This window comes from Pteropus alecto, unplaced genomic scaffold, assembly GCF_000325575.1.
Source record: "Pteropus alecto unplaced genomic scaffold, ASM32557v1 scaffold413, whole genome shotgun sequence".
NCBI lineage: Eukaryota > Metazoa > Chordata > Mammalia > Chiroptera > Pteropodidae > Pteropus > Pteropus alecto.
In genome coordinates, this window is record NW_006434120.1 from 1882259 (window position 1) to 1908046 (window position 25788).

Sequence of the window (25788 nt, forward strand, 5' to 3'; positions counted from 1 at the left end):
AACATCATCAGATAGATATAAGCCAAATAAACAAAAGTTCTTAAGGGTCCTCAATTTTTAAGTGTATAGATGGTGTCACAGTATAAACTACTTGAACAGCACTGCTCTTGGGTTAGTATATGTGTATTAATTGAGATATAATTGACATATAACATATAAACAACATATTCTTTTTGATTCGATATTTGTATATACAGTTAACCCTTAAAAAAGGTGGGGGTAAGGGACGCCAATCCTTTATGCAGTTGAAACTCATATCCTTTAAGTTTCAGAAGTGTTATTATTTCTTTGATAATTTTTTTCTCTTTTATGTCTCTATTCTTTCTTTCTGGATATCAGACTTTGAATTGATCCATTATTATCATCATCATATTTTTTGTCTCCTACTTCCATCTTAGTCTTTGTTGTTCTTTCTTGGAGTTTTCCTTAACTGGGTTGGTAAAGGGCTTGGCTTTTGCTAAGGTTTGTATATTTTTTTTATTGAGGTGAAATTCACAGACCATAAAATTAATCATTTTAAAGTAAACAATTCAGTGACATTTAGTACATCCTTTTTAATAAAGCTATAACATTAGGCAGAAAGATACAGGTGCTATAACAGTGCATTGGTTTTTCTCTAATGCCAAGCAGCAAATTCTAGGATAAGTGGATTTCTTTCATATGCCTTTTCTTGACCAGATGATGTCATTTTGGGTATCCTTGGACTTTTAACTGTTATTTTTGGAAAAAATCAGAAAAATAACCGAGGATTACAATTATTAAAGGGTAAAAATCTTAGGGCAATTTGAGGGCTAAATCTTGAGTCTTAGAACTTTTCTTAAATCTACTGGGAAGGAGAAAACTGAAATGAATCTATAAGGGCCTGTTACTAGTTATGTGTTTTTGTTTTTGTTTTTTTGTTAATCATTATGAATAAGAGCTAAGGCTGCATTACATTTTAGGAAAGAGATTTAAGAAATAAACCATTCAGTTTCACTGAAAATGTTATAATTTTATTTGAAGCTTTTTCCTCTATTATCTAGTCAAATCTGAATAATTGCGTGTGATTTGACCCTATTTATTTAAATCACGAACACAGTGAGCATTAGTTTGATTAGAATGTGTGCTTCCCTGCCTTTAATGCACATACAGTGTCTCTTTCAATACATATTTTCTGCAACAAAGCAAAACAAATTGACAAGCATCTAGTTGAACATTCAGGGATTCTGAAAAGCTGCTGGAATGGTATAATTTTTTAGGATATTGGTTCAGCGGCTGTAATTGGGACAAAAGTAATGTAGCTTAAAAAGATAGAAAGCTTTTCTTTCTCTCACATCGGACAGAATTGCTTAAGGCAGTTCTGCTCCAGACTGTTGTCTGGATCCCTAGGTTCTTTCTACTTGTTGCTTTGTCTTTGCTTTTATCTGAATGGTTGATACTGGTTTTACAACACATCCTAATTTGATACTATAATTGAATTTCAGCTGGTGGGAAGGAGTAAAGAATGTGGAGGGCAGGCAAATAAATTATTGTTAATAAGCGTTTAAAGTACTTATCCCTTATAATAAAGCCACTCTGAAGCTTCCATTTTGTGCTGTTGTCTTAAGTGAGAGAGAGAGAGAGCAAGATACATAGTTAGATTATCCTCCTAATAATTAAGTCTAATACTTCCACAACAGATGTGTGCACGCACATGCACATCATTTGCATGGTATAGTATAAGGCACTAGATGCCAAATTAAATGGCATATGTATTCTAGAGGCTTTTTTTTTTTTTTTTTTTGGCCACTAAATGTGTGGTACTCAAAATTTGCATTTCTTTATATTTCCTTTGTTGTTATCGTTCCCTTTATTTAGCTATAATTTATGTACGGTAAGACAGCAATTTCAAATACAAAACTTGATGAATTTTGGCAAGTGTATGTCATTCCAAAAAAGTTCTCTTAGGCCCCTTTGCAGTTAATTTCTATCACTGTCCTCTGGAAACCACTTGATTGATGTGTGTGTGTGCGTGCGCGCACATGTGCACACACGGTTTTGCCTTTTTGAGAATTTCATATAAATGAGATCATATAGTGTGTAGTCTGCTGTGTCTGGCTTCTTTCACTTAGCACAAGGCTTTTGAGACTTATCTATGTTGTTGCATATAGCAGTAGTTTGTTCCTTTTTATTGTTGAGTCCATTGTATGGACTATACTACAATTTGCTTATCCATTCACCAGATAGAACTTTTTTGACCATGAATAAAGCCACTGTGTATATTTGCAAACAAGTCCTTTTGTGGATGTACGTTTTCATTTCTCTTTGGTATATACATAGGAGCACAGTTGGTGGCTCATAGTGTAAGTGTATACCTTGCTTTATATGAAACTGCCATACTGTTTACTAAAGTGGCTGTACTATTTTACATTCACACCAGGAATGTATAAGAGGTTTAGTTGCTCTACATCCTTACAACATTTGAATTTTTTCGGTCTTTTAAATTTTAGACAATATAGTAGGTGTGTAGTGGTATCTCATTTTGGTTTTAGTTTGCATTCTCGAATGACTAATGGCATTGAACATCTTTTTATATGCTTATATGCCATCTGTATCTCTATTTGGTGAAGTGAGTGTTCTGATCTCTTGCCCATTTTTTACTGGGTTGTTTATAAGAATTTTTTACATATTCTGGATGCAAGTCCGTTATTGGGTACGTGTTTTCAAATATTTTCTCCTAGTCTGTGGCTTGCCTTTTCATTTTTTACAGTGTCTTTTGAGGAGCAAATGTTTTATATTTGTTTTTTCTTTTTGGATTGTGTTTTCTCTTTTCCTATTTCAGAAATCTTTGCCTAACCCAGTATTACTAAGATTTTTCTCCTGTATTTTCTTCAAGGAGTTTTAATAATGTAAGCTCTTACTTTTAGGGTCATGATTCATTTAGAATTCTTATGTATGATGGGAAGAAAGTGTTGAGGTTCATTTTTTTGGCACATTATTGACTCATTGTATCAGTACCGTTTATTGAAAAGATAATTCTTCCCCCATTATATTGCTATGGCATCTTTGTTGAAAGTCTGTTGGCCTCATTCTGGGCTTTCTGTTCTGTTTTGTTGATCTCTATCTTTGTCTTTTGCCAGTACAACACTGTCTTGACTACTATAGCTTTATAAGTCTTCCAACTTTTTCTTTTTCAAAATTGTTCTATTTTTTCTAGGTTCCTTGAGTTTCTGTATAAATTTAGAACCCTCTTGTTAATTTTTACAAGAAAGCCTGCTGAAATTTTGATTAGAATTATATTGAATCTATTGGTTAATTTGAATCTATAAGTAAATTGACATTTTACATTGGTGGTTATTCTGATCCATGAGCATGGTATACCTCAGATTTTTTAAGTCTCTTTTTCTCAACAATGTTCGTAGTTTCATTGTATAAGTTTTGTACATATATTTTGATGCAATTGTAAATTAGTCTTTTTACTTTTAAATTTCTGATTACTTGTTGCCAGTACGTAGCAATACAGTTAATTTTTGTATTTTGACCTTGTATTCTGTGACTGTCCTGAGTTCAGTTGTTATTAGGTAGCGCTTTTCTAGATTTTTTCACTTTTTTTGCTTACAAGATCATGTTGTCTGTGAATATAGACAGTTGTACTTCATTTCCAATATCTATCTGCCTTTTTTGTTTTTTGCCTTAATGTACTGGTAGAAGTGGTGAGAACAGACATCTTTATCTTGTTTCTGATCATGGAGGATGGGGTGGTGAGTGTAACCTTTTACTATGTAAGTGTAATATTAACTGTATATTTTTTGTATATTCTTTTTATCAGGTTGTGGAAATTTTGCTTTGTTCCTAATTTGCTGAATTTTTTAAAAATCGTGAATAGGAATTAAATTTTGTCAAATTTTTTTTATGAATATGTTGAGATAATCATATTTTTCTTTTAAAAAGCTTCTTAGTTTGGTTAATTTTTAATGTTAAACCAACCTTGTTTATATATGTGTGTTCTTGTTATATACTATAGATGAGGAAACTGTTTCACAAAAGTAGTGGTGTAAGTAAGCAGACATAGAAACCCAGAAAGCAGCAATCTGAAATTATTTACTATAAAGTCAAGCAGAAAAACAGATTTTAGTATGGTGACAGTATAAGCACAGTGTAAAAATTAGGTAGGAATCCAGATTTGTAACAAGGATGTTGTAAAGTGGGAGAATATACATTTAAATCTTTTTTCCAGAACCTGCAGTAATTTGGGGCAAATTTATCAATCTCTTCATGTCAAGGTTTTCTTACCCTCTTTCCACCCCCCAAATGATAATTCTGTATTTCTTTGATTCTAAGAAGTGTTACCCATTCCTTACCCTTTTCAGCATTTTGGAAATCAAGGGAAATTAGTTATCTTTCAGCCAGGAAATAACCTGCGATGGACTTGTGTATCTGGTACTACCTCTGTCACTGAGTATTTAGGCATAGATGTGGATCATTTAACTTTCACAGGGGCTGAATTATTTGCTTTGTAAGCAAGCACATCATGTCAGGTGAAATTTTAATATTCTGTTTAAAAGAGTTAAAATGTTTTGATGTAAGTAACATGAACATTTGGCTAATACTTTACAGGTGGCCTAATAATAAAAGGAGGACTTTCTCTTCTCATTCCCATTTCCTTTCCACAGAGGCTTTTAACAATTTGCATTTTTAATCGTGTTGGTTGACTCATATGTTCAGTGTTTAAAAATTTTATTATGGAACTTTCAAACATACACAAAAGTAGGGAAAATAAAATAATAAACCTAAGGAATAATAAACCAATAATTATGTTTATTATTAAAATAAAATAATAAACCTAATTACCAAGCTTTAGTAATTATCTACATTTGGCTGGTCTTATTTTACCTGTTCTTTTTTGGGAAATATTTTAAAGCAAATTCCAAATATTGTATCATTTCACTTAAATAATTCTGTGTGCATCCTTATGCATATCCTTATGTATCTGCATCTGCAGTGTTCTATAGCCTTACAAAATTCTAATTTAACAAATTTTATTACATTTAGTTTTTTAATATGAATTTTAATTAATTGAATTTAAGTTTTGATTTATCTTTATAGCTTAACAAAAATTTGAAGGGGTTCAATATCTTAATATTCAATCTGTATCCCAGTTTCCTGACTTGTTTGAATTAGAATCCAAACATATTTCACACATTATGTCTGTTTGCCATATATTTTTAATGAGAAGTCACATAGAAGTTTAAGAGCAGTTTGGATCTCTAATTGTTTCTTAAAAAGTTTTAGGGAAATTATTACCTTATGTGAATTAGCATTGAAATAAAAAAATACATACATCAGATTACCTAATGCACAACAAGCAATGCAAATAAAGGCAGTTGAAATTGCGAAATGTCTGAGATGCAAGGTAAAACTTTCAAAGCTCCGAGATGGTATTATGGTTATTTTGCTGACTATGAAGAACTGTTACTGAGGAAACACTCATCTGTCCAAAGCCAACCTTTTATCCATTGTGTCACTGGCCCTGAGACCAAAGCCAACCTTTTAAAGGAAAGCATTATATTTTCCAGTAATTTATAATTGAAATAAAGAGAATAGAAAAATATTCTAAGGTTAATCAAATAGGAAATGCAAATGAAATACTAGTAGTCTTTAATATACCTTGAAATCGTACTGTTAAAACTAAAGATGTTAAAGAGGTAAAGATCATAAGCACAGGCTAAAAAATATAACTGATGTTCTGTTTAACCTCAGATGGCCAAAAGGGATTCAGAAGACCTAGCCTCAAACTCTATGATACTGGAACTCTATGAAACTCTCTGATATAGAAGGAGACAGGGATATGTAGCCCATATGGATAATTATGTGCTATTGTTGGGAAAAATTTTTTTTATGTACATTTACTGTTAAATTTGGGGGGAACAAAGAAATATATTAAATTGACAATACACCTTAGAATCTAAGTTATAGGTAATAGGTGTGTTGGAGGATTAAATGAGATGATTCAGTGCAGGATATCTAATTGAAGCCCTTAACTTGCTATGTGATTTTGAGCAATATGTGGTATGAACAAGAAGTCTTTAAGCTTTTTTCCCCCCTCCCTTTTTTTTGAATTATCAAGAAAAGGTTATTATTATTTATATGGAATATAGTCTGTTTCCAGAAGATAGGGACATACATAATGTGCCATAGAAAGTTCGTTGGTATATTTTTGTGCTTGAAGCATTTAGTGCTCAGTTACATAGAAAATAATGGCCCTCAAAATGATTCACACCTTTTACTATATTTTTATTAAGTTTCTTTATCAACATGCTTTTTAAATTGACTTTCTGACCTAATACTTTATATTTTTTTCAAGTTTAAATGTTTTATGTTAGATTATGAATAATTTGGGATGTTATTTATCAATTATGTATAGTTAAACATTAGAATTGATAGCTATTATTGTACGTCTTTTGAGAAAAATACTCTTTCTGGTTTTGTGTGCGTGTATTTGGAACTTAGTTTTGTAGTTTTTTAAAAAAGTCATCATTCTTACAGTACTTTGTTATCATTTTGAACATGTTAAATCATCACTATAATACTAGAAGTAGAGAAAGCATCAGAGCATTAGGACTTTTATACTACTTTTTTTCCTCTGTAATTGTCTTTGGTATCAGTGCCTTGATTTTGACTTTCATTCCTCTTCCTTCTTCCATCAATCAATCATACAGGTGCTTTTCTTAAAGTGTGAGAGTAGCACCCTAAGTTGTCTTGGTTTCCTTCAGTCATATCGTGGCAATAATTTTTCTGAAGCACACCACTTGAGTGTAATATTCTACTGTTCACAATGTTTCATTGCTTTCCATTGTCCATTAGATTCCTTAGTACCCTTCACAGCGTAGTCAGTTACCTTATTTATCCATCTGTCCATTTATTCATTCAGATATGTTTATTGAATTTCTTCTATGAACCAGTCATTGTATGAGACTCTGAGTGAAAACAAGCAGGAGCTCTGCCTCCGTGGATCTAGATTTGAGAAGACAAACATTGCTAAAAATTTCACATAGATAAAAACAAAATTGCAACTATTACATATCCAGCAGAAGGAAAGAATATGTGCTATGAGAACTTACAATAAGGGTGCTAGATATAGAATTCCTGGAAATCTAAGATATGAAGAAATGAGTAGGATTTACTACACCAAAAGTGGAAGAATGATCCTACCTGGCAGAGGGACTGTACAGAGGCTTGAGAATGAGGGATTGTAAGAGGCTAAGATGACATAAAAGAAGAGGAATCATAGAAAATGGAAGATGGTTTCTTGCAAAACTGGATAGATTATGGTGCTATTCACTGAGCTAGGAAATTTTGAAAGTACCATTTTGAATGGAGGAAAATCGTGACTTCAGTTCTAAATATGTTTGAGTTTGAGGTTCCTTAGAGCCATTCAAGAGGGAATGTCAAGTAGGCAAAATAATATTTGGTGCTCAGAAGAAAGACCTAGGCTGGTCATATAAAAATTTTAAATATTGTCTGAGTATAGATAGTAATTGAAGCTATGGGTAGGCAGGTTTAGAGTTTAGCACATAAATTGGCCAGGGCTTTAGCCTGAGCCTTGAAGACCTGCAGCATTTAATGCCACGTATTGCAGGTTGGGTCTGGGTTGAGGATTGGAGTGGAAAACCATGAAAATATTTCAGCGTGAAAGCCAAAGGATGAAAGTCTTTGTAAAGAGTGGTGAGTAGTTTTGAAAACTGCTAGGAAGCCAAATCTGAAAAATCGCCACTCGATTTAATGACTCCTTTAGTCATATATTTCTGTGTAACTAGTCTTAAATCTTAGTGGCTTAAAACAACAGCAGTTTATTCTGAAGATTCTGTGGGTTGGCTTCATTCAGCCAAGGGCTTAGCTGGGGCTGGAACATCCAAGATAGCCTTATTTATTTGTCTGGGGCTTTGGTGCTCATTGTTGTTTGGGCACCTTGCTTCTCGTCTCTGTGGCTTCTGTCTCTCCTATGATCTGTCATCAGTAGTCTAGTTCAATCTTCTTTACATGGTGGCTGGCTCCCAAGGTGGTAAGAATGAAGCTGCAAGGCCTGCATTAAAACTTAGGCCTAGAACACTTTTGCCACACTGTCACCTACTACAGTGACCAAAAAAAAGTTCATTGATGACTTACAGTGGGAGTTGTTTTAGTAGAGTGAAAAAAGACTAGGAATTGACTAGCAGATGGACAAAAATTCCTTATTATGCCTCCATATTTTCTTTAAATTTTACTCAAAACAGGCTACTAATTTCTGAATGCTTCCTGTCTCTTTCCTTACATGCTCCCTTTCTCTTACATGTTATTCCTCTATCTCCCCCATATTAAAGCTTACCCATTCTTAAAGGCTTTCTTAAAATCGAATTTAGTTTCTCAATTTTGTACTAAATTCTCCAGCAGTTCTGAATTTTAATTTAGTTTTTTATCCTACTGTTTGTTTTTTATTTTTATTTTTTATCTCCTATATTTTTGATCATGATCTTCACTCTGTATAGTCCCCCCAACCTGCAGAGGTTTCTCTACTAATTTCTGAATGCTTCCTGTCTCTTTCCTTACATGCTCCCTTTCTCTTAGCATGATTATCTCGAGGTTTATCCATGTTGTTGCAAATGGCAGTATTTCATCTCTCTCTTATTTTTAAGCTTTATTTATTTATTTATTTGACATTTTCTTTACATTTTCCCCCTTGCCCCCTCCCTCTTCCCCTCTGGTAACCACTAGTCCCTTGTCCATGTCCCATGTTATTCCTCTATCTCCCCCATATTAAAGCTTACCCATTCTTAAAGGCTTTCTTAAAATCGAATTTAGTTTCTCAATTTTGTACTAAATTCTCCAGCAGTTCTGAATTTTAATTTAGTTTTTTATCCTACTGTTTGTTTTTTATTTTTATTTCTTATCTCCTATATTTTTGATCATGATCTTCACTCTGTATAGTCCCCCCAACCTGCAGAGGTTTCTAGATTTTCAGTAAAATTTTCATTTTTCAAACTTAGATGCTAACTTCCTCTTTGAGCTTTCCCTGGTTCATCCCCCAGGTAATCACTTGTTCCTTTGTACCTCATGCATGCTTTTACTATTGCACATCTTATATTACAATTCTTTACATGTTCTTGAAGGTAGGAAATTACAGCATCTAATGTGTTGCCTTTTATTAAATAATTGTTGAGTTATAGCTTGATTTGTGATCTCCATTCTTATTTTTTTAAAAAGTCCTCCCATAACAATAATTGAATATTAATAATGACCTAATTACTTCTTTGATACTGTGTCAAATTCATTGGTATTAGCTAGTACATTAAACTATATAAAAGTGATGGTTTGGTGTATGAGGTAAATATTTTTACAAGAAATAATAATATGGTCACGTTCTTTGTATCTCTGAATAAGGCAAGCATTTGTGAGGTTATAGTCTGTGTGGGCCTCTGTGGAAGTGTGTCCATATATAAATTCTCATGAGTATAGTACACTGAGCTAGATGGAGTAATTGCTTTGTCCTCAACATATGAAATGGTTGTTTCCCTACTCTTGCTCTAGGTATCAGACAGGTTTTGCAGTTAATGTCTTGGAATTTTCTATGTGTGGGCACATACAAGGACCATAGAGATTAGCTGTTTACACACATAGGTACAGAATAATACTCCCAGCTCTTGGAGGTAAGATTGTCTGGTTCTGCGACTCACCACCGACTCTACTATGGAATCCATGTTTGTGTGTTTGAATCCACATCTGTATGTACGTTGAGATTGGAGGGGTGCACAGTTTTTGCTGGCAGGACACAGAGGCACTTGTGCTTTGATTGCAGCTCTCAGTCTGTCCTGTATAATACTCGTACTTTCTTTAGGCTGATGGACCTCATTCTTTCATTTGACAAATCCTACCTGGGGGTAGGGCGCAGAAAAGAATCGAGATCCTTCTCCCTGCCCGCTCTCAAAATGATGGGATAGTCAGCCTGGTAAATAGGTCATTAAAACTTAAGGTGGGAGGTATGATTATTAAAGGATATATAATTTAAATTACTTCAGTAATAGAACTGGTTGGTAGAACATCCAAGTGCATGGGGACACCTCTTAAATGTTGGTATGCATAGATCGATCAACCCTGACTCATGATGGGATCTGGTGTGATCATCATCCAGGAGCCAGTTAGGTTGTATGCCAGGAGAAATCTGGCTCCTGAATTAAATATGTTTAAAAAATAAATTTCCTTTATCTTCTTTCACTGTTTGCTGACTTTTATTTTTTTTTACATTCCACAAGTTTAAAAAATAAATAATTATGAGAATCCTCATCAGTTGAGGTTTTATAATAGTTTCTCTTAAAGTGAGCTAGCTATAAATCGTTATCTCAAATCTTATTTATTCGGCTTGGTATAATCCTTATTAAATCCTGAAATAATGCCAGGCTTATGGTAGGTGCTCAGTGAATAACAAAATAATTAAAATTTAAGTTGATCCTTAGTCCAGTCTTAGCAAAATCAGAAATAAAATAATTAGGGTCTGAACCATAATCAAACATAAAACAAAGGGGAAATTGTGCTTTTATATATATAGAAAGTTTGAGTATATATGATGGTAGACTATTACCTAATCTGCCTTTTATTTTATATATCTATAGAAAAATAAATTTTATTTTTTTAAAGAAGTTCAAGAAAGACTCAAAAGTGAAAGGGCAGTACTCCAAAGGAAAGAAGGGGAAACAGGATAGTCTTCTTAAATTTAAATTGAAGTTACATTTTCTTTTCTGTCAGCTATTAAGATAATTACTTAAGATATCTGGAATGGTGATAACAATAAAATTAATCATTTCAAATAATAATATAGAAATCCTCAATTGTATTCAAGTAAAAATAACACATTGTTAGTATAAACAATAATTTTCTTTGTGTACTAGTCTATTTAGACTGAAGTTTTGCCAAATATAATATTATGAAGACCCAAGTGAAGACCAATAATGTCATAGATATGGGGAAATTATTATATGATTGAATTACACATGATTTATCTGATTTTTAAAATTCTCAGTCTTCCTTAGATGCTCTAAACTTAATTATATAGTGGATTATTTGAGTGTGTATTCTCAAACAGATAGATGTCTCCCAACATACAGTCTCATATTATAATTTGTCTCTAAAATGGGGATAATAATAGTACCTAGCTCAATGATTTGTTATAAATATTATATGAAAAGATCATAGAATGGTGCTTGGCACATAGTAAGCACTCAGTGTACTAGCTGTTGTTTGTTTTTATTGTTGTTATTACCCATGTACTTGAGAACTGGAAAAGACCAGCAAGAGGGAGAAAAATGTGTTGCTGACTCTTTCCACTGGATAAAAGAGTAATTGGGGGAAGAACATAGGACAATCTAAAATGTTTATAACATTAATTAGTGGCTTAAAATTACTAGATTGATTCAGAAATCAATGATTTAAAACTGTATTCTAAAAGTTATAATTAAAGTTTCTTTCCATTTAACAGAATTAGTTTCTTTTTTATATTAATATCTCACTCAACACTTGATTATGTATTCTTTTATTATTATTACTATTATTATTATTTTTATGGTGACATTGGCTAACAAAATTCAGTAAGTTTCAAGTGTACAATTCAACAATAAGTCATATGTATTTTGCATTGTATGTTGACCACCTGTAGTTAGATTTTCTTTTTGTCACCACATATTTGATCCCTTTTACCCCGTCTACTTCCCTCTCCCCCTTACCCTCTGGTAACCATTAGTCCATTGTCCATGTCCATGAGTCTTTGTTTGTCCTGTTGGCTTGTTGCTTTTAGGTTTATATCCCACATATAAGTGATATCATGTGGTTTTCAACTTTTTCTGTCTAGCTTACTTCACTTAGCATGATTATCTCAAGGTCCATCCATGTTGTTGCAAATGGCAGTAAACCACTAGTCCCTTGTCCATGTCCATAAGTCTCTGTTTGTTTGTCCTGTTCATTTGTTGCTTTTAGGTTTATATCCCACATATAAGTGATATATGATTTTCAACCTGTTTGTCTGGCTTATTTCACTTAGTATGATTATTTCAAGGTCCATCCATGTTGTCACAAATGGTAGTATTTCATCTCTTCTTATGGCTTTGGAATATTCCATTCTATATATGTACCACAGGTTCTTTATCCAATCATCTAACATAGGACACTTCGGTTGTTTCCATGTCCTGGCCACCGTGAATAATACTGCTAGGAACATTGGTGTGCAAATATCTTTTTGGGTATGGGTTTTCAAGTCTTTGGGGTAAATACCCAGTAGAGGGATTGCTGGATCATATGGTAGATCAATTCTTAGTTTTTTGAGGAACCTTCATACTGTTTTCCATAGCGGCTGTACCAATTTGCAGTCCCACCAGCAGTGTATGAGGGTTCCTTTTTCTCCTCATCCCCTCCAACATTTGTTATTACTTGTCCTGTTGATAATAGATATTCTAACAGGTATGAGATTGTAATCTCATTGTGGTTTTGACTTGCATTTCCTTAATAGTTAGCGATGTTGAGCATCTTTTCAAATGTTTGTTGGCCATTTGTATGTCCTCTAAGGAGAAGTGTCTGTTCAGGTCCAGTGCCCATGTCTTGATTGGATTGGTTTTTTGTTATTATTGAGTCGTATGAGTTCTTTGTATATTTTGGATATTAGGCCCTTATCGGAGGCATCACTTGTAAATATATTTTTCCATTCAGATGATTGTCTCTTTACCTCGTTAATGGTTTCTTTTGCTGTGCAGAAGCTTTTTAGTTTGATATTGTCCCATTCATTTATTTTGATATTTTAAAATACAGATTATGGTTTCACTAATGGTTAGGCAATATAATGCATTGTTTAAGAGCACAGAATCAGAAGCCAGATTACCTGAGTTTCAAGTCTGTCTGCTCATTTACTTTCTACCTTCCAGCAAATTACTGAAGCTCTCTATGCCTCAGTTTTTTATCATTTGTAAGTAGGAATTACAGTAGTGTCTGTGGATTAAATGAATTAGTGTTTATAATGGGCTTAGAACAGTGTCTGCCATATAATAGTAACTACTATATAATGTGATTGTTAATGACTAATTTTTTAAAAATCAGTTTAGACATTTAAATTTAAGTATTCTCATACTAAAGTTTCCTGCAAGTCTCAGAAAACAGCTTTTATAAAACTATTTTCCTGTCAACTGTTCAGAAATAAAAATACTAATATCTTGATAGCTAGTACTGTGATTTTCCATTTTCTTCTGTCTGTTAGCTTATCGTTAAACACACTCCTTTAGGAACATGATCCCTTTTCTCAGAATTCTTCAAGTAGTGGGACTGTATTTTATTGTGAACCTTTAAATCTCCAGAACCTAAACATGCCAAATATTTGGTAGGTGAGAAAAAAAATGATGAGTGAAAGAAAGCTGGCTAATTTTCAGTGACTAGTCTAACTTCTTGCAGTATATTTTAATAGCTAATCAAGTAGAACTCTCTCTTAAGAGTCCTTATAAATGTCTCAGTTTTGGGGTTAGTGATTATATATGATCTACTGTTTATTGAGTTACAATGTGTATGAAGTTTTATCTTCTTTGATTTCATATAAAATAACAACACTGTTGTAAAAGGGGTATAGAGAACTACTTAAAGAATTTACTGGCTTTTGACAGTTATCTCCATATTATTATATTCTACTATTCTGGGTAAGAGTAAGTGATAAAAATTTTTGCCATATTTCTCCAGTTCTATTCTTTTTTGTTGTAGATTTTTAAAAATTTAATAAATGGAACAGAACATTGCTGATAGTAAAAGTGTAGTTTCCTTTGTTCCTCAACTCAGTGTTCCGTCCCACTTCCCATCCCAGAAGCAACAATTATCATGAATTTGGTGTGTAGCCTTCCAGTGCATGTTTTACCACATGTATATATAATACATATATAAAACTAAGTAATGTTTAACAGCGTGTATAGATGCTAAATACGTGCATAATTTTGCCTCTTGCCTTTTTTTCCATCCAATATTGTTTTTGATCTAGAAATACACTTGTACAGTCCACAAATGTAAGAAAAATGTGACATTCCAAAGCAGCAGAGAAAGAATGGTCTTTTTAAAAAATGGGGCTATGTCAGTGGGATATCTATTTGAGAAAATAATCTGCCTTCACCCCACCTCATATCGTATAACAAACTCAATTCTGAATATGTTTCAGGTTTAAATGTAAATGATAAAATAATAAAGCTTTTAGAAGAAAGCTGAACATTTTCATGATCTTTAAGAATACAAAAAGTACTAACCTTAAAAGGAAAAATATATTATGATAAATTATATTTATCAAAAGATACCAATAAAATAATGAAAGAAGTCAAAAAGTGGGAGAAGATATTTGTAATTCCTATAGCCAACAAAGGACTCATCTGGAATGTATTAATAATTCTTCAAAGCAATAAGAAAAAGACAGGTAACTCAGTTTTTTTAAAAACTAGGCAGAAAACATAATAGATACTTCACAAAAGAGCACAACAAAATGGCCTTGAAGTATATGAAAGATGTTCAGTTTCCAAGACATCAAGGAAATTCAAACCCCACTGAGACACCACTACACACACACGCTGAAAAGGCTAATGTGAAAAAGACAGCCAAACTAAGTGTTGCTGAAGGAGACATGGAACAGCTGGTATTCTTGTACACTGTTGGTTGGAGTATAAATTGGTACAACCACTGTGGAAAACTGGCAGTATCAGATCAAAGTAAATATATTCATACTCTATAACTCAGCTATAATCCTTAATAAATGTGTATATCCAACAGAAATGTATACATACGTTTTCCATAGACATGTACTATAATTTCACAGTTGTGCTATTTAAAATATACCCAAACTAGAAACAACCTAAATGCCTATCAACAAAAAAAAATAGATAAATATGATACGTTTTCTCTTTCTGCCTCCCCTCTCACCCCCCACCAAATAATTTGTGGCGATGGGAATGTATGATCTACACATATATGCAAGTATGGATGAATCTCACCCCCACAATATTGAATGAAAGAAGTCATAAACCAAATTATATAAACTCTGTAATTCCATTTATATAAAGTTCAAAATGAGGCAAAACTAATCAGTTGGAGAAGGGGTGGTTACTGGAAGGGGCATAAAATAGTAAGGTTCTTTTTCTTGATTTAAGTGCTAGTTACAGAAAGGCATTCAACTTGTGAAAATTCATCAAGCTATATTTTCATGACTTATGTTCTTTTATGTATGCATGTGTGAATGTATATATGTTACACTATCCAAAAAAATATGGTTTAGAGATTGATCCATGTTGGATATTAAGAGATCTAGTTTATTCATTTCAGCGCTGGTTTATGAACAAATCATAGTTTACTTATCAATTCTCTTATTGGACTTCTAAGCTGTTGAAAATTTTCTCTTTCAAATAATGCTGTAGACAGTATTCTTTTACATGGTTTCTTGGGAAAATACAAGAGTTTCTCTAAGATGTACAAACTAGAGGTAGCATTGCTGGGTTCTAGGATATGCTCATCTGCAGCTTACTAGATATTATCAAATTGTTCTCCAAAATGTCTGTATGTAGGAGTGATGGGGAGTTCCCATTGCTATGTATACTTGTCATCACTTGGTATTGTCAAACTTTTAAAGTTTACTAATGTGGTGGATGTGAAATGGTATCTCATTGATATTTTAATTTGCATTGTTTGAAGTTGGTGTATTTGAGCAATTTTCCGCATATTTATAAGCCATATGTATTTCTTTAGGTATTTAGCCTATTTTTCACTTTTGGGAATCATCTATTCATATTTATTACAAATTTTTCCAATGCTTAGTTATATATTCTTTCTTCTTGATACTTGTATAATTTGCTTTGATTCTCAAAGTCTATATATTCAAAAAGACCTCCCTTTGTGATTTTAAGACATTGCTAGAAATTTCAACTGCAGACTTTAGATTTGGAGTGATTCAACCCTCCTAAGAATATTTTCCTTCAGGTTTTAAATGTTTCTTGTCTCTATTTGTCAGCCATCACTCCTTTCTATTTTACTATCACATTTCAGCTATAGAAGATTTTCCCCTCTTTGGTAATGAGAGGGTGGTAGTGATATTGGAATAGGAAATAATAAAAGATAGAAAAATAAATAAAAATTTGAAGTTTATAAAATTGATATGGCTCTGTGTAAAATATGCTTGTGATCCTTCTTGGTTTTTTGTTTGTTTTACTTGAAATACATTCTAGATCTAGCATTGTCCAGCCAAAGGCTAATTATTTCATTGTATATTATCTCCCTAAAGATGTTCATCATCATCTGATTAGTTATGTGTGTACATATATGTGTGTGTGTGAATGATTATCTGATTGTTGTTTGTGTATGTCTATATAGTTTGGGGTCTGTCATTCTGCCTACCACTTACTTATGAGGTCTATGCAGTGCTGTTATCCACTGGATTCTTGAGAGAGTTTCACATATCCATTACTTCTCAGAGCAATACATTAACAGTTGAGACCCTTTTCTGCCAGTGCCACTGGTGCGTTCATATTTCTGTGATCTTATAAAGAAAATGACTGAGCACCTGGTAGTTGTGCTTCCCTAGTACAAAGGTAGTCTGGAGTAAAAGGAGATGATGGAAACAGTGCTTTGTTACTTATCTTCTGGCAGAGTATGGAAATAGCAGCAAAGGGCTTGGAGTCCTGAGCCGTTTTGCAAATGTCACAGAGCCTTTGAGGTTAGGGAACCTTCCTTAGAGAACATCTTGGCCCAGATTTCTTCCAACATTCCTTCCTTATTCTGAATTCTGCCTTATGTAGAATCAGTACCAGAGGATGAGCTCATGACTCCTGGCCATGGTCACAAAATCTTGGCTAATCTTGATAAAGGAATCATTTTCTCTTGTCATGAATCTTTTGGAGAGAGGTGCCAGTTTATCAGAGCTTTACTAGGAACCCTCTTAGAATAGAATCTGACTTTTTTTAATTGATATAAATCAGTGAAGAAACTTGAGTCTTAAATCAGTATAGAATAGCTTCAATCCCTAATTTATTAAGTTCAGAAATATTTGTAGTAAGAACTAGACTGTAAGCAATACAAGTATGTATTGCTTTATGACAAGAGTAGTATAAACTCTGGCAATTTGGAAGTGATCATTTTAAAGTGTATTCTATACTGTAAAGAAAACTCCAATATTTGTATAAATAAGTTCCTGAGTATGCTGATGCTGGGCTTTATTTTTACTTAAAGAAATTTTAGGTGATATGGATTTTTGTTTTCCTAAGCATGATACCATCATCACACTTAAAATATTGTTAATAATTCTGGTAACATATTTTAGAACTTTCTGATTGTCTCAAAAATCTTTGCTTTTGATTGTTTTGTCTTTTATTCTATAACAGTTTAATCAACCCTCCCCACTCTGCTTTTTCATGCAGTTGATTTATTAGAGAAGCCAGGTCATCTATTCTGTAGAATGTCTCACATTCTGAATCTGACTGATTGCTCCCTTGTGGTGGTCGTTAACTTGATCCTATATCCCCTGTAAATTGGTAGTTAGAATTAAAGGCTTGATTAGTTTCAGGTTTAACCTTTCCTTTCCTTTCGATGTTATACTTTCTATTGCATTACATCCTAAGACATATTGTTTGGTTGTTCCCATTTTATTATGCTGAGATTGATGTACAAAGGATCTATTGATACAAAGGTGCCCATTAGAATCACTTTAAATTTCTGGAGATTCTTAAGAGTCTTAGATTCTCATTTAGCTGGTCTGATGGGGATGGAGAGAGATATTATGTAAAAAACATACAAGAAAAAACCCCACACCTTCTATTTTCACTCAGATATGGTAAGAATTATTACTTTTAAAACATTTAATATAAAATTAGTGACAAAATCTACTTTTATGCAAGTGCTTTAGGAATGTATGTTTTCTATAAAATGAAGCATATTTAAAATTATTAGCTGTGGAGATGTTTGAGGCTGCTGTTGTGTAATAGAAGAGGTACAGACTTGTACCCAGGAGTCCAAATTATTTATTCTCTTTGAGACCCATTTTTAAAAAAATCTAGAAAATAGGAATAATTACCATAGAGTTGTTTTAATGATTAAATGAAATGGTTTATTTGGAAGCTGTCTATCATCTGATGGTTGGTTGCCTTGAAATCTGAAAAGCATTATAGTAATAGATTTTTTTCAATTGAATTCTTTAGAGAAGAGCTTAAGAAAATTGAAATAACACTCTCTCATGTGCTATTTTAGTTATATCTGCTTAAGCGTTTGTTTTAGAGCTTTTTTTTTTTTTTGACGCATGATATGGTTTTAATAGAAGTGTAATTAATGAGGCCTTTTGGGAGAAATGACACGTGGAAATCTTACTGTTTTTTACTCCCTCTTACTTTCAGCTCCATTTACCTCTTAATTCTCCTTTGCCTGGGAGCGAATTGACCAAGGAACCTTTTCGTTGGGATCAGAGACTCTTTGCATTAGTGTTGCGGTTGCCTGGCACCATGTCAGTAGAATCAGAACAGTTGACAGGTGTGCCTTTAGATGACTCTGCAATCACACCGATGTGTGAAGTGACAGGCGGTAAGTTTTTCCTGGCAGTCTTTCAGTGACTTAAAGCAGAATTTATCTGAATGTCTTAAAATGTACTTTTCAAAGACTCTGTGTTTGTTTTGTTTAACAAGTTATTATGTTAGTAAGTTGTAGACATATATGGTTTTAAAATTACATTGTTGAAGATCTGTGATTTGATTTGACTAGGATGTGAATACTATTGGATACAATAATGAATGGTAAATTTTTTTCTACCCATACAGAAAATGCTGGTATATGAAGTTGTTAAACTTATTTTCTTGTCTACAAAGATTGCAAATGCTTTATAAATGCCAAAGAATTATGTTCTGTGAAAATATCTTGGGAATCATCTCATTATCCATTATCTATGTAATGATTAATGCCTGGTTAAGTGCATTTTTTTTTTCAGAGGCAAAGAGGAAGCTAGATAGGTTAGAGGAAACACCAGCTAGTCCATGTAGTCACTGTAGTAAGTCAACATTAATGATACTCTTGAAACAGAATATGTGATAGACTCTGAACTTCTTTAATGTGGAATTAGTTAACAGGTAGATTAATTCTCATGACTATGTGTTGAGTGCCTACTGTGTACCAAGCACTGTTCCATACTTTAGGACTTCAGTAGTGAATATGACAGATATGGTGTTCTTGCTTTCATGGAGCATTTTAGTTCTCAGCGAAGGAATTTGACCCTAAAATGTCCAAGTCTGGCATACCACTATTTCACCTGTGTCAGGGGCCTGTGACAGTCTCTAGATAACAGTCAGTGCTCTACTGAGATTCCATAATAGCCAGCTATATAAGTTAAAGTAAAATATAAGGTCTAATGAATATTTTAGGTGCCTTTCTTCTAAAATTTCATAAGTTTTAGAAATCTGCAAAATTCACAGACAAAAGAGGTACTCTACACAGGTGTGTGAAGTAGGTAAATTAGGAAATTGTTACTTAATTATTAAATGTTCCCATTTTATAGAAGTACTTTTAGGTGAACTCTTGTAATGCCTTCACAATTTAATTTTACAAAAGAAAAAAAGTCATATACCTAAAATTTTAAAGGGAAAACCTATCAATCATCTAAATTTGAAAATTCATTGCTAACAATTCTCTGTGCCTGGATAATATTTATCAGTGACAGTCCTAATTGTTTCTGTGGGTGGATGCAAATTTGTATTCAGGAAATTTTAGTTTTCAGCCTTGAACTGCCCCACTTGCTAAAATTCTTTTTTTTTTTTTTTTTAAAACTAAGATTTTCAACTTTACAGCTTGACGAAGGGGTTCGAGGCTGTAATCTAAACATTCTCACATTGGAATTTCCTTACTATAAATTACTTAGTTTGAATTTAGAATTGCGAGACTACATGTACTATAATTTTTGTCTTCTCTGGGATTAAGAATATTCAGAGTATGAAATGGAGTGAGTGGTAGAATCAAAGAGTCTGAAAAAGAACCTGAGACATCATATAGTAGTTAATGTCCTTGCCTTTGGGCAGTAATATACTAAAGTTATCTTGTTTATTCTTTAAAAGGAACATCTCCAGAGGAGAAGATTCCGAAGTCACCCTTGGTAATATCTTTTAATGACCAGAAACCTTAGTCAGTTAACAAATTAGGAAGCTTTTCCCAATTGTACATCCTGAATCTTTCCTGATGTACTCTTTTATTTGCCTCTTTTCATGCTCTTGCTAGCAATGCTGGGAAGCTGCTCAAATAGCCACTCACCTTTTCATATATCTGATTAATATGTTTTCTTATTTATTTTAAAAGAATGTTCGCTGAAGAAAATTTTGAGGATACACCACCAAAAATGTAGAACAGAAAAGCTAATGTCCATTGGTATGGCACTATGTACTATATAATGACTGCTAATAATTCCTGTGCATTTTTTAAAATTAATAGTAAGAGTAGTGTGTGTACATTTATATTTCCCATTGTTCACTTAGGAAAAATTGGAAAGAAATTTTGCTAAAATAATTGATTAATATTTTGTTATATTTTTATGTATGCTTAAAAAAATTATACAATCGTCATTGTAAGCATTTCTCTTTTACTATAAGGTAATTAATGAGTACCCACTCTATGCTAAATAACTTCTTGATGCTGGGAATACAGCAGGAACAATAGACAGAAAGCTTACATTTTGGGACTATGGCATAAAATCTTGTAAAGTGAATAAATAATGTTATTTTAGGGAGTGCTTCTTTGAAGAAAAACTAGTAGGGTGAGGGTGTATAGAGTAACCTGAAGCAGACAATGAGTATTATTGAGAAGTCTTGAGGGCGATGCTCTCTCTTTTTACCGTAAACCTATAAGATATGCTTACCTCAGTTTGAATCACTTTGAAATACTGCTTATCCTTGGAGATTATTATACTCGTCTAAAGAAGTAAATAAAGAAAACAGTTGTTTTTTCACAAATTACATCTGCATATCTCTAACCTTGAAGTTAAAGTCACTAGTTAGAATAGGGATTAAATCAGCCTTGTTTGTGTCTTAAAAATATTAATTTTATTAAAATTATTGTTACAGCATGTTCATTGACCCTCTTATTTTCAAATGAGGTGTAATTGACACACATTATATTAGTGTACAATAAAATGATTCTATATTTATATTTATTGTGAAATGATCACAATCAGTTTAACATAGGAACAGAAATCTGAATAATGGAGTAAACCATATGAAGCTTTAGGCAGAGGAAATCATAAGTGAAGGAACATGCTGTATTGGGAGCAACAGGAAGGCTGATATGGCCGGAGCTTACATAAGATAGAGAAGAGAGTAACAGGTAGGTTTAGTGAGGTAGGCAAGGACCAAATATTGAATAGCCTTTTAAGTCATAATAAATGTTTTTAATTTGCCTAGTGTGATGAGAAAACATTGAAAGATCAGCTGCTAGATGAAAATATACTGTAAAGTGGCAAGAATGGAAGCAGGGCCTAGTAAGTGATGACAGTACTTTTGCTGAAAGTGCTAGGTTTGGACATAGTCAGGAGATATGATGCAAAGGACAACCAAGGATGATGGCAATGAAGAAAGAAGGAATCCATGATGATTCCTAGATGATCCATTTGGCCTGAACAAGGGGAGGTGAATGGCTGTACTATGGACTGAAATGGGTACTTTGGGGAGAAGCAGGTGTGAGGGAAATAGAGGGATGATAATCATATCAAAAAATGCCTAATAGATATGCTGGTGGAAGTATGAAGGATAAAAGCATTTTATAAAAATTTTAACGCTTCTAGATTAAATCAATTTAACTTTCTTATCCTCGGTTAAGGACTGTTGCTCATCTTAGAAATATTCTATTTGTCTCTTCTCTGTTATACTAAAAGGATAATTCAGAAGCTTCTGTGGGAAAGTTTGTTTTTTTGTTTCACTTTACTGCTTTCATACTCATTATATTTAGTCTGATTTTTTTGTGGACTCTACATAACCACAACTGAACCAGCTTCTTGACTTGAAGGTGTGTACTTTTCTCACAAATATAATTGGTGATCCTAGAAACTTTATGTTTCAGTACAAAGTGTCGTACATTCCAAAGGGTGAGTTTTGACATAGAGAGTAAGAGAAACATTACATAGGCTATAGGCTCACTTTATAAAGATGGCAAAATTTGCTATTTCTCTTTAACTTTCAAAAGAACTAATGAATTTTTATTGTTTGCCAAATTACTCAAGTTTATTCACTTTCTCTCTAATTTTCATTAAACATTTTTATTAGTAATTTTATTTCATACTAAGATCATAACTCATTTATTTATAATTTTCCTAATTAATTGATGATAACATAGGTTTACTCTTAAAACTTTTGTTTTTTATGACATTTTGGGAATCTGCCTAAGTTGTATGAAATGAGACACTCAACCTTTATATAATCTCCTAAATACTTTGTGTGTTAAGATGGTCAGCCTTTTTATGTATTGTTTTATAGTGTGTATTAAAATTAACTCAGAGAAAATATTTTAATTTACTGATTCTTTTAAATAGATGAGACTTCATATAGACATTCTTTTTCATAGATTAATTTCAGATTAACATCATGATACCCTGTTGTAAGGGTTTGAATTTTGTCTGCACTGTTGTAGTAACTTGGATAAATTAGTTAATCTTTACATTACTTTAGTTTTCTCATTTGTAAAATGGGGAAAGTAACTCAGACATTGTTGCTAGGATTAAATTAATATGATAAAGTGATTAGAACAGTGCCAGGCATATAGGCACTCAGTAATTGATAGGCATTTTTATGATTACAGCTCTCATTATCGTACACAGGTAAGTGTTTGTTATATGATACTTGTTTTTCTAGGTAAAGCTGACTCTGAGGATTTGAACCACACTACTGCTTAATGTTCTCTTTTCTGAATAGCCTTTAGCAAATCACATGTTAAGCATAAATTAATATGAGTAATTTGGTGCATCAAATATAATGATATATCTGTTTTTAGTTGAATTGTTGGATATGTAAAATTCCTTATTGAGCTCATTGCAAATTGTATTACATTGTAAGATGTTTGGTTAAAGATTGTTTTAGCTGTTAAGGTTTTCAGCATTGGTCTATATCAGCACATGTAATAGAAATATGACACATGTTAAATGTATAATTATAAATTTTATAGTAGTCACATTAAAAAGACAGGTGAAATTAATTTTAATAATATCTTAATTTAGTATATACAAATATTATTTTAACCTGAATTTGATATTTAAACAATATTGAGATATTTTACATTATTTTCATATTGCCTACACGATATTTTATATTTACTATACATCTCAATATGGACAAGCCATATTTCAAGTTCTCAATAGCCATATGTGGCCAGTGACTATAGTATAAGACAACATAGGTCTAGATATATGGAAAAATCCCTGTTTAAGAAATCTTTTTATTAGTATTTTTTCATAATCACTAGCATTTTAATCTTCTGAACTAAAAATCCTGTAGGTTATAAAATATACAAAAGGGAAATTCATTTAATAATAGGTGATTCCCAAGTATGTAAGCCAAATGAAATTCAGAAACGTACTTGCTACCATCTATATATAGTAAAGTACAAATGTTCAAAATAACAATAACTGCCACCAGACCAATTAAATACTTAGTGCTATGTGCTTAGCATTAATCTTAGTGATAATACTTTCGTTAAGCAGGAGTAAAATTCATCTTTACTATATACATACACAACATCCTAAAGATGAATTGTATTGGATAACAATTGGAGATAGTTTATGATGTATATATTTTTAAAATCACATTTTATATAATATATAATATACATATATAATTAAAACATGATTTTTTAATTGTGATTTGTTCAGAACAAGACTTCTATTTTCTATATACTCATAATTAGAAGAAAAAAATTTATAAATTCTGACAAAATGGAATTGTTGGTTTATTTAAAATAACTGTTTTTATTCATTCTTCCATAAGATAATGAAATAAGTCAAACTTTACCATTGAACCTTTGTTAATCAGTTCTGTCAGAAACCCCAGTATTGTTCTTTCTTGCTAAAGGTAGGAATTTCTGCAACTAACTAGTTCACTTTGTTTTTTTTTTCCTCAGGCCGCTCATATTCTGTATGTTCTCCAAGAATGCTTAATCAGTGTCTGGAGTCCTTGGTACAGAAAGTGCAAAGTGGGGTGGTAATAAACTTTGAAAAAGCAGGACCAGATCCTTCCCCTGTAGAAGGTATTATTGTACTCTCCTTATAGACATTCTAAATTTGCTGTATCAATTATTCAACTAGAATTTAAAAATTACTATGATTTGGCCCTAAGATTGACAAGGCCAAATTATTAAGATGACAGAATAACTATTGGTAAAGAAGGAAGATTAAATAGGAAAGTCAAGGTAACCTGGTAGTGGTTCAGTAGCATCACTTTTTTATATTGATTATTCATAGCCTGAAATTTTATAAGAGCCAAAAACCTTTTTAAGCATTTACAGATGAGCAACATTGTCATATTTCCTTTTTAGTATTGTAACATTGCCTCTTTCCTGTATATATGCTTCATGTCCCTTAATTCACAAGAATGAACTCTAGGTGTTTATTTAATTCCTTAGCTGTATATTTTCTAAGGAACGAACTGGTCAGAACCAAAAAAATGAGGGGCCAGCTTTTGCCATTAAGCTTGATAATTTTAACACTAGCTAAGCCCCCACCTGGCTTTATTCTAATATTTTTTGATTATGACATTAGCCAGAGGGTATAAGGAGTAACACTAGAACTAATGGACAGCTAGCTATTATACCTGGATCCTCTACATTGTATGAGAGAGCTTATAACAAGAATTTGAAAGTTGTTAATGACACTTGGCACAGGTGATTGATCCACTAGAGCAGGAGAAAAATCATAGAAATGAAAAAAATGGGTACCTTCAGAGGGGAAATATAGAGAAGGAACAGAAGACGGTAAGATCATATAAATTATATCACTGTTTCTGGCTTAAAAAACAATCTTTTAATTGAATTGTTAGGCATGAAATATATTTATTTTTAGATTACTTTAGTGCTTGGGTTAGGGTTAGGTACTAAGTTAATGTTTGCTTGAAGAGAGTTGCTATTTTAATAGAATTATTTTAGATTAATTACTTCAGATCTGGATTTGCATATATATATATTTTTTTTTTAGTTAGGATTTAGTTAAAATGATTTCTCATTTAGTAATACTAACCTAGTTTTTACTAAGCCAAACGCGATGATAAAGAAATTAAGTGTTAAAAAAACACCCAAAAACAAGATTGAATGTTTGTCTATATCATCTGGTGGAGGAAACATGTTATTTATTAAATAAGGATTTATTATATGTTTCACATATTCCGATTGGGCAGGCAAAGGATACTATGAGACCTTTCAGCTGTTGAACTCATAGTTGACATTTGCAGACTCCAGACTTTAGAATTTTGATCTAATCTAAATGTTAAACAGACATGATAGTATTCTACCATGTAAGGAAAATAGGGAAATTCAGAATTGAACAAGTATTAGGACATTTTTATTAATTAACTAATAATGGATATGATTTAACTTTTTATGCTTTATTCCCTTAATGATGTATGCTTTGTCTTAATTTCTTTGTTATAGATGGGCAACCAGATATATCAAGGCCTTTTGGATCTCAGCCTTGGCATAGCTGTCACAAACTCATATATGTCAGACCAAATCCTAAAACCGGGGTTCCTATAGGACATTGGCCTGTTCCAGAATCTTTTTGGCCAGATCAGAATTCTCCAACACTAGTAAGTACCA

At 32.5% G+C, this 25788-nt stretch overlaps 1 protein-coding gene across 2 annotated transcripts in view; it reads left to right on the forward strand.

Moving 5' to 3' along the window:
* INTS6 (integrator complex subunit 6) overlaps positions 1–25788 on the forward strand; it is an 83481-nt gene that overhangs the window by 33115 nt on the left and 24578 nt on the right. For both annotated transcript variants that reach the window (XM_006909007.3, XM_015587110.1), the window contains 3 exons: positions 18363–18546; positions 24103–24228; positions 25624–25778. In XM_006909007.3, the coding sequence (XP_006909069.1) occupies positions 18363–18546; positions 24103–24228; positions 25624–25778 (465 nt within the window). The remainder of the gene's footprint in view (positions 1–18362; positions 18547–24102; positions 24229–25623; positions 25779–25788) is intronic.